Source organism: Juglans microcarpa x Juglans regia, chromosome 5D (genome assembly GCF_004785595.1).
Source record: "Juglans microcarpa x Juglans regia isolate MS1-56 chromosome 5D, Jm3101_v1.0, whole genome shotgun sequence".
Classification (NCBI taxonomy): Eukaryota; Viridiplantae; Streptophyta; class Magnoliopsida; order Fagales; family Juglandaceae; genus Juglans; species Juglans microcarpa x Juglans regia.
The window spans coordinates 31756609-31768670 of record NC_054602.1 but is presented as its reverse complement, the minus strand read 5'-3'; the positions used below and the strand labels follow the sequence as shown (position 1 = coordinate 31768670).

The window sequence follows — 12062 nt, the reverse complement described above, 5'->3', positions numbered from 1 at the left end:
AGTAAATACATAATAGATAAACTTCCACTAGTAAAATATAACACTAAGACTAACCACTCATATATGAGTTGCATGCTCCTTAAACACTTTAGGTGGTAAACCCTTAGTAAGCGTTTCCACAACTATGAAATTTGTACTAATGTAGTCAATTAATAGATGATGATTCTGAACTCTTTCCTTCAGAACAAGAAACTTTATATGAATGTACTCAGATTTTGATGAACTCTTATCATTCTTAGAATATAACTAGCAGCCTTATTATCACAATAAACTTTTAGTGGATTCTCCATAATCCACTACTCGAAGTCCGATGATAAGATTCCGTAACCATATTGCTTGATTGGATACCTCAGAGAAAGCAATAAATTCTGCTTCCAAGGTAGAAGAAGCTGTAAACATTTGTTTAACGCTTTTCGACGACATTGCTGCCCCATTTAACATGAAAACATAACTTGAATTGGGTCTCCCACTATCGAGGCAACCAGCAAAATAGAAGTCCGAGAACCCAATAATCTCTAGATGTTCTGACCTTTGATATGTGAACATGTAGTCTTTTATTCTTTACACGTACCAGATTACACTTTTAGCAGTTTTCCAATGATCCATGCCTGGATTGCTCAAATATCTGCCAAGCATTCCAACTGCATATGCAATATTTGGGCATGTGTAGATCTGAGCATAGATAAGGCTCCCTATAGCTAATGCATAATGGATGTCCTCCATTTGTTTCGTTTCAATATTGTTCTTTGGACAATGAAGCAAACTTAATTTTTCACCTTTTGCAATAGATGCATCTCCAAATGTACAATTTTACATGCCAAACCTACTTAGTATTTTCTCAACATATACCTTATGTGATAAACCAACTATACCAAGTGATCTACCATGACGAATCTGTTTGTTTATCACAAAATATGCCACAAAAAGATCTTTCCTTTCAAAGTGTTTCAAAAGAAATTTCTTGGTTTCATGTAATGGACCTATGTCACTACTTACCAGTAGGATGCGCCATCGACATATAGCAGAAAAACTATATAGATTCTCCCATTGATCTTATGACAAATAATTAATCTACAAGATTTTCCTTAAACCCAAAAGAGCAAATTACTCGATCAAACTGTCGATACAATTGGTGAGATGCATGCTTGAAACCATAAATGGATTTCTTCAGTTTGCAAACCAAATAACTTGATTCATCATTCTCAAAGCCCTCTGATGGGATCATATATATTCTCCTCAATGTCACCATTGAGAAAAGCAATCTTTACATCCATCCAATGAAGCTCTAAATCATAATGAGCTACAAGTGTCTAATGATTCCAAAAGAGTCTTTCGATGAAACTAGAGAGAAAGTCTCTTTATAGTGAATGCCTCCCTTTTGAGTAAAGTATTTTGCAACTAGATGTGCTTTATACCTCTCGACATTACCTTTAGAGTCTCGCTTGGTTTTGATAACTCATTTACAACCAGTTGGTTTAAAGTTGTTAAGGTAATTTGAAAAGGTCCTGAATGTCATTGTCCTTCATAGACTTTATTCATCTAGCATTGCACCCATCCACTTTTAGGATTTAACACTTTGTTTGGCTTGATTGAAAGAGATTGGATTATCTTCCAACCCTATATCAAGCTCATGTTCTTGGAGATAAGCACTATAATCATCTGGAATTGTTTATCTCATCTCCTTATTTGATCTCCTTATTGACACTTCACGTTAAGGCTATTCAAGTTCTTCCATATTAGTAAGAGGCAACCCAAGAATGGTTTGATGATTTGCATCTGAATCTTGTACTATGACAAATATGACCACCTCACCACCCTCAGTATTTGTCAGAGGAATATATTTGTTCATCTTCAAATATAATATCTTTTGGTTACGTACTCCCACTATCCCGAATATCCTCAATGAATTTGGCATTATCAGTCTCAATAATGGTATTAGATGAAGGGCAATAAAAACTTGAAACCCCTCGATTTCTCAATGTATCCAATAAAGTAGTAGCTAACTGTTTTTTAGTCCCTATTCCTTTAGGCCTCTAGCCTCAACTAGACAACCCAAACATGAAAACGCGTAATGTAGATGTAAAAGTTTGGCTAGGACTAAGTGGCTAAGTTGATAAGTTTGTATAGGATTAAGTGACTAAAATGATAGAATTTATTCTATCATTAAGTTGTTAATTTTGGATGAACGTAAATTATTTATTGACTTTATCTATAAAAATATTAAGTTTATCTAAGAGGTATTAGAAATTGTTTAGATAAGTCATAAGTGAAAAAATCGAGTCCTAATGAATCTGCACCTATCCAGAGAAGAGGCTGATTTAAAGTCTGTTATTGTAGTGAAGAGTTATCGTAGGTGTCAACATTTCGTCAAGAGAGGTCTTCTAGACAGATTGGTTTTAGGAATTACCCACCAAATTATAAAAGTTTCAATGAGTCTGAAATTATCCAGTTAAATGAAATATATATCTTATAATAAGACTCAGCGTGTAAATGGAATTGTTTTCCAGCAGAATTCTCCTTTCAACAGATTCCTACTGCACATGAAAGTCCTAACAGATTGAGCCCATCAACAAAATTCTATTACAGATCGAACTCCTATTAGATTTGTTCTGTCAACAGAATCCTACTGCAATTAGAATTGATTTTTAGATTGTTTATTTAAGGGATCCTATTGGTTAGGATCTATAGAGATTTAAATCCAGATATTTTCTAAAGTACTTTCAAGTGCATATTTTAGTGAGAAAATTTCTTAGAAAATTTTCATATTGTTTCTCTCAAAGACTGTGATCGTGCTCCATGTTGGAGATGATTAGTCGAGTTTCAACAACTGGAGTTTTAGGAGAAAAGTCAATGTTTGAAGATCGTCAGAGGTTCTGGTTGCTACTGCGATAGAAGACAAATGGGTCATTTGTCTGGTCAAGAGTGTCAATTGACAAAAGTTTTATAATTGAGCTTTACTTGTAATTGATTTTCAAATAATAAAATTAACTTTTTTGGGTTTGGTTGCTCCGTAAGGTTTTTCGTTTAAAGAGTTTTTTAAAGGGTTTCCCTTCGATACTAATTGTTGTCTCATGTAATTTATTTACTTTTTATATGTTCATTTGATTAAATAATTGCAAGATTGAGATCAAACAAATTTGTTGAGTGAATTGATAAATATTTCTACTGCGTAAATACACAAGGGTACTTAGGTATTTCACATAATATTAGGCCTCTTTCCAATCCATAGCTCATAAAGGATTTTAGCTACTACTTTACTAGGTACTCTATTGAGAATGTAAACTGCAGTTTTTATGGCCTCTCCTCACAGTGACTCTGGTAAAGAAGAATGAGTCATCATACTCTTAACCATATATTTTAGTGTTTAATTTCATCTTTCAGCTACACAATTGTGGCGTGGAGTCCCTATCATAGTTTATTAAGGAATGATGCCACATTCTTCTAAGTACCTCGTAAAAGGCCTAGGAAGTTGTTCACCTCATTTTTCATATCTAGCATAGTATTCACCACTACGGTCAGATCTAACGACCTTAATTTTCTTATCCAGTTGATATTCAGCTTCAATGTTATAAGCTTTAAACGTTCAGTGCTTTTGATTTTTCATGTATAAAAAATAGACACCCGTAACTAGAATAACCATCTATAAAACTGATAAAATATCGTTGATCACTCCAAGATGCATTAGGGAATGGACCACAAATATCAGTGGTCTATTCCTTATATTTGTTTGTTTCCTTCTATACATTCAACATAGATTTTAAAATTTAAAAAATCAAAAGGACCAAGAATTCCAATTTCTATTAGCCTTTCAATTCTCTCTTTCGAGATATGTCACAAAGCTTATGGCACAATACAGAGGAATTCTCATTGGTTAATCTTCACTTTGTATCACAATTGTTTACATGCAAGGTTTCGTTTGTCTTTACGTGGGAGGCATGCAAGTCTAACAAATAAATATTATCAATTAAAGAAACAGTACCAATAATATTTGAATCTTGGAAAAGACTGAATTTCTTGTTTCTAAATAAACAAGAATAATTGGATTTGTCCAAACAAGAAACAAAAATTAAATTCTATCTAAATGACGGTACATAAAAAGTCTCATCCAGATCCAAATAACAATCAAGCTCTAATTTTAATTTATAGACTCCAATTGCCTCCGCAATAACTTTATTGTCATCTCTCAAGTAAATGAAATTTTCAACATCACTGGATTTTTGAAATTTCATCTAAATGAACAAGAATAATCGAATTTGTCCAAATAAGAAACAAAAATTAAATTTTGTCTAAATGACGGTACATAAAAAGTTTCATCCAGATCCAAATAACAACCAGGCTCTAATTTTAATTTATAGACTCCAATTACCTCCACACTAACTTTATTATCATCTCCCAAGTAAATGAAATTTTCAATATCACTAGGTTTTCGACATTTCAGGTAATCCTACATAGTAACATTTATGTGAATATATACTAGCTCCGGGATCTATCCACCAAGTGTTAGGTGGCAAAATAACCAAATTAATTTCAATACAAACAAATATAGAATAATCACCTTTCTTTACAGACCACTTCTGATACTAGAAACAATTATTCTTCACATGACTAGCCTTCTTGCAAAAGTAACAGGTAGAAATTTTATCATGTTCTTGTTGCACAATTGTCTATGAAGTCCTAGCATCCGCAGTTGCCTAAGTTTTATCATTCCTCTTTCTTTTCTTGATGTCTGAATTTCTATGAGAAAAAGTTGCTAGGTGAGCACTTTTTATCCTTTTTTGTTTCAACCTTTCTTCCCTTTGTATGAGCAAGTTGTTGTATTATAATTAATCATAAAAGGACCAAATTGTTTAGGAAGAGAAATCAGAATGAAATGCACTAGAGTTTTATCAGAAAACTCTAGCTTTAGTGCTTTCAATCTAGTAGATTTGAGATTTCCATAATATACTCCCTTATAATCCCTTTGCCATTATACTACTTTGAGATAAGTTAGCTAGGAAGCTTACTTGTTTCTACATTTTCCGATACAACAAATTGGAATGCTATTTGGTTTAGGTACTTCTCGGCATTTTCCTTTTCAGGTATTGCACCTCGAATAGAATCAGGAATAGAATGATCCATTATCATAAGACTCATGAGATTAGAGCACTCCCATTCTCATATGCAAAACTCTTATTAGTAGGCTTGGGAGGCTCATCAACCCGAAGTGCATAGTTTCGATCCATATACCCAAGAACAATAGTAACATGCTCTTTCTATTTTATAAAATTTGATCCATTAAGACTGGAAAATATTGAAAATGTATTCAGACCATGTATTGACAAAAGAAACTCACAATAAATAATTATCCCATCAATTTTAAAGTATTGAAAATGATAAACACCATAATTATCGTCATGCAAGCTTTAATCCAATTGAACAACAAATCAATCTGACAACATGAAAAAAAGTTAAAAGAAAATTTATGGTTTTATGAAAATGGGCCCTTATGAGATACTTAGTGCATCATTGCAATGAAGTCTTTTGACTATAATCACAACATGCAATGGTCCTCCCCCAATAAGGCTAAGTAACTAAATAATATAAAGTCTGGGGTGACCAAACAATAGCCTTCTTTTAGGTCAACTATTGAATGCATATGTTAATCCCAAAATTATACAATTTATATTTAACTACCATATACCATCTATAACTTGGCTAAATAACAATCTTTCTTTGGGCCAATTTGTTATTGACATGGATATATATGCAACTCGATGCAACTCATTAAAACTTTTATATTTTTAGGCTAAGGAGTAAATCTCCATGATAGAGGTCACTTAGGCGACATATCATTTTAATTTCTTTAAGCCACGTGTATGAATTGCCACAAAATATCATAAAAGAAAATAAGTATGTTTATAAATAAGACAATATTAAATAATATATCTATAATAAAAATATTTAGAGAAACAAAGAATTTTTTTAAAAAAATACGATTAAAAGAATAAAATGTATTATTTTATTATGTTGGATCTGAGTCGGGATCCAGATTCGGGTCAATCGGGTGACCTGGTCAACCAAGTCAGTAGGTCAATTATGAAACAGTTCAAGTTCAACTCATGGGCATGAGCTTATGATATGATCTGGCCAAATGAACTTAAACACAGGTTTAAAAGCTTACCAACGTATGGACCAGACCATCACACAAAATCCAAACCTCATACAAATCCAATTCACCTTATATCCTTGTTAAGGATTGGACCTAGAAATTAGACCAATCCTTATACAAACCCAAAGCAAGTCCAATTCAAAGAAAAAAACTCTACCCGAAAATTAAGATATGTGACCCGATTTTATTGTAGTAGAAAACCATCCATTGTGCCGTCACTATCCCGGCCGTTGTTCTGGCCAACATGACACCACCTTCCAGTAGATCTCAACGTAAGGACGCCGATGAGGACATTTCTGGCATCCTCTTGTGCCTCCAGTAGCCACTTATTTTTAATATAAAAATAAAAATTGGAAAAAACCTTGGCCACCCTAAGCAACGACAACCACCACAGCAAACCGAGAAAAACTTTTTGGTCACCCCCAAACACTCAAAACCGAACAAAATATAATTTTGAACGGTCAAAAAACTTGTAAATTGTATTTACAAGCAAAAGATACCGTATTTTTCAAACAAAATACGAAATTGTATTTCCACAACAATATGACGAGGCTCTTATACCACATGTTGAAATTTGGAGAATCCGAATATGTCAAGATCACTTGTCAAATTGATGTAGAAATTTTGGAAAGAAAGCGTACTTGTAACCATTGGAGAGAGGAGTGTAGCGATATGGTCTTCCACGCTCAATATTCACTCTCTAGAAAAACTCATAGCGATGGGATGCGTAGAGTCAAGAATGAATCAAGAGTGGGGACCATAACCTATATACGATATCAGAATTTCAATTTTGCCTATCATAAAATAATTGAATTACATAGTTTTTTAATGAGTCTCTACACATGAATTGAACCCTAATGTTCATGATCTAACCTAAATCATGAGCTTCTAGAGAAGTGTCAATGACCTAGTTATGTGATTTTACTGATCACACTTAATTGGTCTTACAGACATTACCCAAATCTTATATTTGACTATTATACAATGTATGATTTATAATCTATGTAGATCCATTAGTTTGAAATTTTAGACAAGACACTAATTTAATTAAGATAGGTAAATATATGCTAACACTCTAAATGTAAGTCTTGTAGATCGGATTACAAAATTCTAAAACAATCTACATCTAATTCAATAATTGCCACAAGAACAGGAGTAATATATCGTCTCCACAGTAGAAGTTTCCCGATTTCAGATTATTTGGCTTTTCTTCCTCTCGTTGGTTTTGGTGGTGATGAGTTGTACTGAGAGTCAATCAATTTGGCATTTCATCTTGTTCTTTCTACTCAAAAAATTAAGACTAATAAACATGCATTATGTGAGGTTTTGGTACTAATACTTATACTGAACTTTCTGTCATGAAGTTGGGTTTTACAAAATATTATCAACTGAGTATTATTGATCTTATTGTGGGATCAGACCCTCTTCTTATTATTACTTAGTTCAAGAATAATTTGTCATCCCCTTAATTAGTCCTATTTCAATATTTGAGATGGCATTCTTCATTTCAAATGTGCTTTCCACTTTGATATATTTCATGCATACAAATAAGGTAATACCTTAGCAGATAACTTCCTTGCTTCCTTCGTCGCAATGGGTAACATGGTAAGTTTTTCCTCCTTTTATAAATTACCTAAACACATGAGTGGCATATTTTCTTTGGATCGTATAGGAATTTCCACGTTGTGTCATTAATTTCATTTCTCTTTTTTATCTTTATTATAACTAGATTTTATTAAAGATTATAGTTTTTAATATGAGCCTTATTTTGGGATTTCTGTAATCCATTTGCTCATCTTTATATAAAGTATTCATTAGCCATAAGTGAGTTCTAATCAATAAAATTAGACACCATCCTCTTCTAACAAAAATAAAATCAGCTCAGCCGGCTTGGATTGAAAAAAAAAAAAAAATGTATCTTAATTACGTTTCCTGTTTTTGCCATTCCAACTTTGTTGAACTCGAAAAAATAAATATAAAATCACCGCAATCTATTTTTCCAAAAAAGAGGAATTAAACACAAACTCATAATTATTTAAGGAAAAAAAAATGCTTGAACATAGGACGTCCCATATGTCAATATGTTGCATAAAATTTAATGAAAAATTCTATTCATCATTTTTACACCATACACCATATATAATTTTTTATTTTATTTTATTTTTCTTATCAAAATGTGGTATATGAATGATGAATAAAATAATTCAATTAATTTAAGAAGAATAAAATAAAATAAAAATAAAAATAAATATAATGTGTAATGTTTTGGATCATAAATAACAAAACTCAAATTTAATTTATCCTTTAAATTGGAAAGTTCTGGTTCTTGATTTTGGGTGGAGAGGACCGAACCTCAAACCCGAACCTCAAACCAGCCTGACTTACGAGAAGCCTCCATTTTGTCTGTAACCAAATCTATACAGTCGAAGTGTATAGAAGCCCACATTCCAGAAACCAACCAACCTCCAATCTTTTTCTCACCCAAGATCGAGCCACCTAATTAATACAGTCATTTCCCATTCGTGTGGCCGTTAGGAAATTCGTAAGCCAATCCAGAGCATTCCCATTTTTGCTTTCGCTTTCACTTTCTCCACACTCCAAAGCACACATACGTGCCTCTATCCTGCTATAAAGTCCCACCCAGCCTTCACTCTCTTCCCCAGCTTATAGGCATCACTCCAAAAACTGTTGCAGTTCGATTTCGTCTTCTACCCCAGAAAGCGTCTCACTTCGTCACAACCGTCTGTCTGGAACTCCTACAATCAATGGTTTCTGCTTCGGTTCCAGCTGTAGGAGCTATTAACATAGCACCGGTACTTAATGTTTTTCCCGCCCTTTTAGTATCACGAATGCTAGTCAATTTCCTTGGTGTTTTACTTTCACTGAATACATTCTCGAATTTGCTCGCTTTTTTATTGATATTTTATGTGGTTTTCGTTAGAGAGTGCAGCCAGTCTCTTATGCACTCCTGCATTTTGCTTTAGGGTTCAAATGTACATATATTTCTGTGTCATTCTCATTTATAATGGTTCAACTCTTTTTCCTATAACAAAGACATATCAATGAATTTTCCTTTTCTGGGCCAGTTAGGATTACTTAAATGGAATCAGGGATTTATTTTGAGTTGATTGGGTGTAAGGAAAGGTCATGGCTTTTGCAGTTGAAATTGAATGGCTCAGGAGCCGGAACTTCGGTTCCAAGTTCGGCATTCTTGGGCAACAACTTGAAGAGGGTGAGATCCAAGATCACCAGCAAGAGGATATCTTCTGGTAATTTCAAGGTCGTTGCGGAGTACAATGAACAGAAGCAGACCTCAAAGGACAGATGGGGAGGACTCGCCTTTGACAGCTCGGACGACCAGCAGGACATTACTAGAGGAAAAGGAATGGTGGATACTCTCTTCCAAGCTCCCACGGGTTCGGGGACACACTATGCTGTCATGAGCTCCTACGACTACATTAGTACAGGTCTTCGACAGTAAGTTGTTTTTATTTTGATTAGTTGAATTTCCAATAAGTTTTTTCGCAATTGCTCAGATGGATCTTTCCGTTAACCATAGTAATTCAAACCTCGAATGACGTAGAAATTGGAGATTGATTCTAGTGATTGCCTGGATCTGGTGAATTTGTTCTTGTTTTGATTATCTGAGTTAGATTAAACTTATATGTTGACCGTAAAACACTATTGAATTTTCCTTCCAGATACAACCTTGATAACACCATGGATGGATTTTACATTGCTCCTGCATTTATGGACAAGGTTGTTGTTCACATCACCAAGAACTTCCTGAACTTGCCAAACATTAAGGTTGGTAGTCGAATATTGCAGAGTACGAGTAATGTGTTTGTTACATGGTTTATCAAAATCTTTCAGAAATTTGGATAATTTTTTGTGACAGGTTCCTCTCATCTTGGGTATCTGGGGAGGCAAAGGTCAAGGAAAGTCATTTCAATGTGAGCTTGTCTTCGCCAAAATGGGAATCAAGTGAGTCAATTTCTTTTGATCATCTCTCTTTCTAGTCTGTCGTTCTAATGTTGTAATATTGACATTAAGCATGTATGGTGTTTTCTCTTTCACAAATGACTGAATATGCAGCCCCATCATGATGAGTGCTGGAGAATTAGAAAGTGGGAACGCTGGAGAGCCAGCAAAATTGATCAGGCAAAGATATCGTGAAGCGGCTGACATCATCAGGAAGGGAAAGATGTGCTGCCTGTTCATCAATGACTTGGATGCAGGAGCCGGTAGGCTTGGTGGAACAACACAATACACAGTGAACAATCAGATGGTGAATGCGACCCTCATGAACATTGCTGATAACCCAACCAATGTCCAGCTTCCTGGCATGTACAACAAGGAAGAAAATCCCCGGGTTCCTATCATAGTCACTGGCAATGACTTCTCCACATTATATGCTCCTCTCATCCGTGATGGTCGTATGGAAAAGTTCTACTGGGCGCCTACTCGAGAAGACCGCATCGGAGTCTGCTCCGGTATCTTCCGGACAGACGGTGTACCCAAGGAAGACATAGTGAAGCTCGTGGACACCTTCCCCGGACAGTCCATTGGTAAAGTAGACAGGAACTTAGAAAAGTTTTCAATATGTTTGTGTCATGCAAAAAGTGGACTTAAACTCTCTTTAATTAGGTTGATATGATAATATGCTATTGAATTTGAGAATCAAAATCAAGTGATTGATATCATTGTATTTTCTTACGTGTACAGACTTCTTTGGAGCCCTCAGGGCTAGAGTGTATGATGATGAAGTGAGGAAATGGATATCAAGTGTGGGGGTAGAAAGTGTTGGAAAACGGCTTGTGAACTCAAAGGAGGGACCCCCAACATTTGAGCAACCAAAAATGAGTCTCGAGAAGCTCCTTGAGTATGGAAGCAAGCTTGTCCAAGAGCAGGAAAATGTGAAGAGAGTCCAATTGGCTGACAAATATTTGAAGGAGGCAGCTCTCGGAGATGCAAATGAAGATGCCATCAAGCGTGGAAATTTCTATGGTTAGGTCCTTGAACCTAAAGTTCTTGAACATTAAATGTTTGCATCTGACTTTAGGAAATCATATACGATGGAACAAGCACTTGAGAGGAGGTATTTATACAAGACTTTAAAAATTGTTTGGATGCAGGGAAAGCAGCACAACAGGTTGGCCTTCCTGTCCCAGAAGGTTGCACAGATCCATCTGCAGCAAACTTTGATCCTACAGCTAGGAGCGATGACGGATCCTGCCTGTATTAGTTTTAGGTCCCAGAATGGCTGTAACCACCTCTGTTTCTTGTGATTGTTTTAGGATTGTGTATTTTGATCTAAAATTTCTTTTGAAATCTTGTTTTTTCTTTTACTTTTTGAAATTGCATTCTGCACTCTCAAACTAAAAGAATTTTTTTATTTTTTTTTTATTTTTTATTTTTTATATTTATGCTATAAACTCAAAAGCTGGCATGGCACCCTAAGATCTGAACTGAAGCTCAAGTGGTAAATGCCTTGGATTTGAGGATATGCTTCCACAGGTCTGAAGTTCAAATCTTTTTGGGTGTAAATAATCTTTAGGAGTTATTGGACTGAGGGATTTTTCCTTTAAATTACTCGAGATGCACTTGCGGAAAACTTCTTGTCGAGGGGCTGTGCACCTTTGAGATTAGTCGGGACGTTATTCCAGGACACCGGTGTCGATAAAAAAATAAAATAAATTTGAATTGACATGTCGGAGACACCCAACTAGTATATCTTTTAAATGTAGGCCAGTTCATTGCAGCAAACTATCACGATTCTTCATACAAAATTGAAAAATGGTAATACTGGATTATTGCTTATCAATTTTGTATATTATGTAATCTACGCCTCTCTGCAGTATGAACTGTCAACAACGCATTTTACTCTTGGAAAAGTTGCATTTTTCAAGTCAAC

General features: G+C 34.8%; 1 protein-coding gene across 3 annotated transcripts; it reads left to right on the top strand.

Moving 5' to 3' along the window:
• Positions 1–8744: 8744 nt before the first annotated feature.
• Positions 8745–11511, top strand: LOC121266599 (ribulose bisphosphate carboxylase/oxygenase activase, chloroplastic-like). Of its 3 annotated transcripts, none has more exons than XM_041170472.1 (7): positions 8745–8961; positions 9309–9625; positions 9850–9955; positions 10047–10132; positions 10244–10716; positions 10874–11155; positions 11284–11511. In XM_041170472.1, exons 1-7 carry the CDS (start codon positions 8914–8916, stop codon positions 11391–11393), a joined length of 1422 nt encoding a protein of 473 aa, XP_041026406.1. In that variant the 5' UTR covers positions 8745–8913; the 3' UTR covers positions 11394–11511. The 3 variants fall into 3 exon arrangements, with proteins under 3 accessions (XP_041026406.1, XP_041026405.1, XP_041026407.1); XM_041170471.1 differs by having other exon boundaries at positions 8811–8961; positions 9235–9625; XM_041170473.1 differs by having other exon boundaries at positions 8812–8961; positions 9235–9625; positions 10874–11176.
• The last annotated feature ends 551 nt before the right edge of the window (positions 11512–12062 follow it).

Bases quoted from the DNA above. Each gene is read 5' to 3' on its own strand.
- LOC121266599 (XM_041170471.1), top strand. From the start codon at position 9,249: ATGGAATCAGGGATTTATTTTGAGTTGATTGGGTGTAAGGAAAGGTCA. The intron at 9,626-9,849 runs GTAAGTTGTTTT...TTTTCCTTCCAG, and splicing joins ATTAGTACAGGTCTTCGACA to ATACAACCTTGATAACACCA. The intron at 10,717-10,873 runs GTAAAGTAGACA...TTACGTGTACAG, and splicing joins CTTCCCCGGACAGTCCATTG to ACTTCTTTGGAGCCCTCAGG.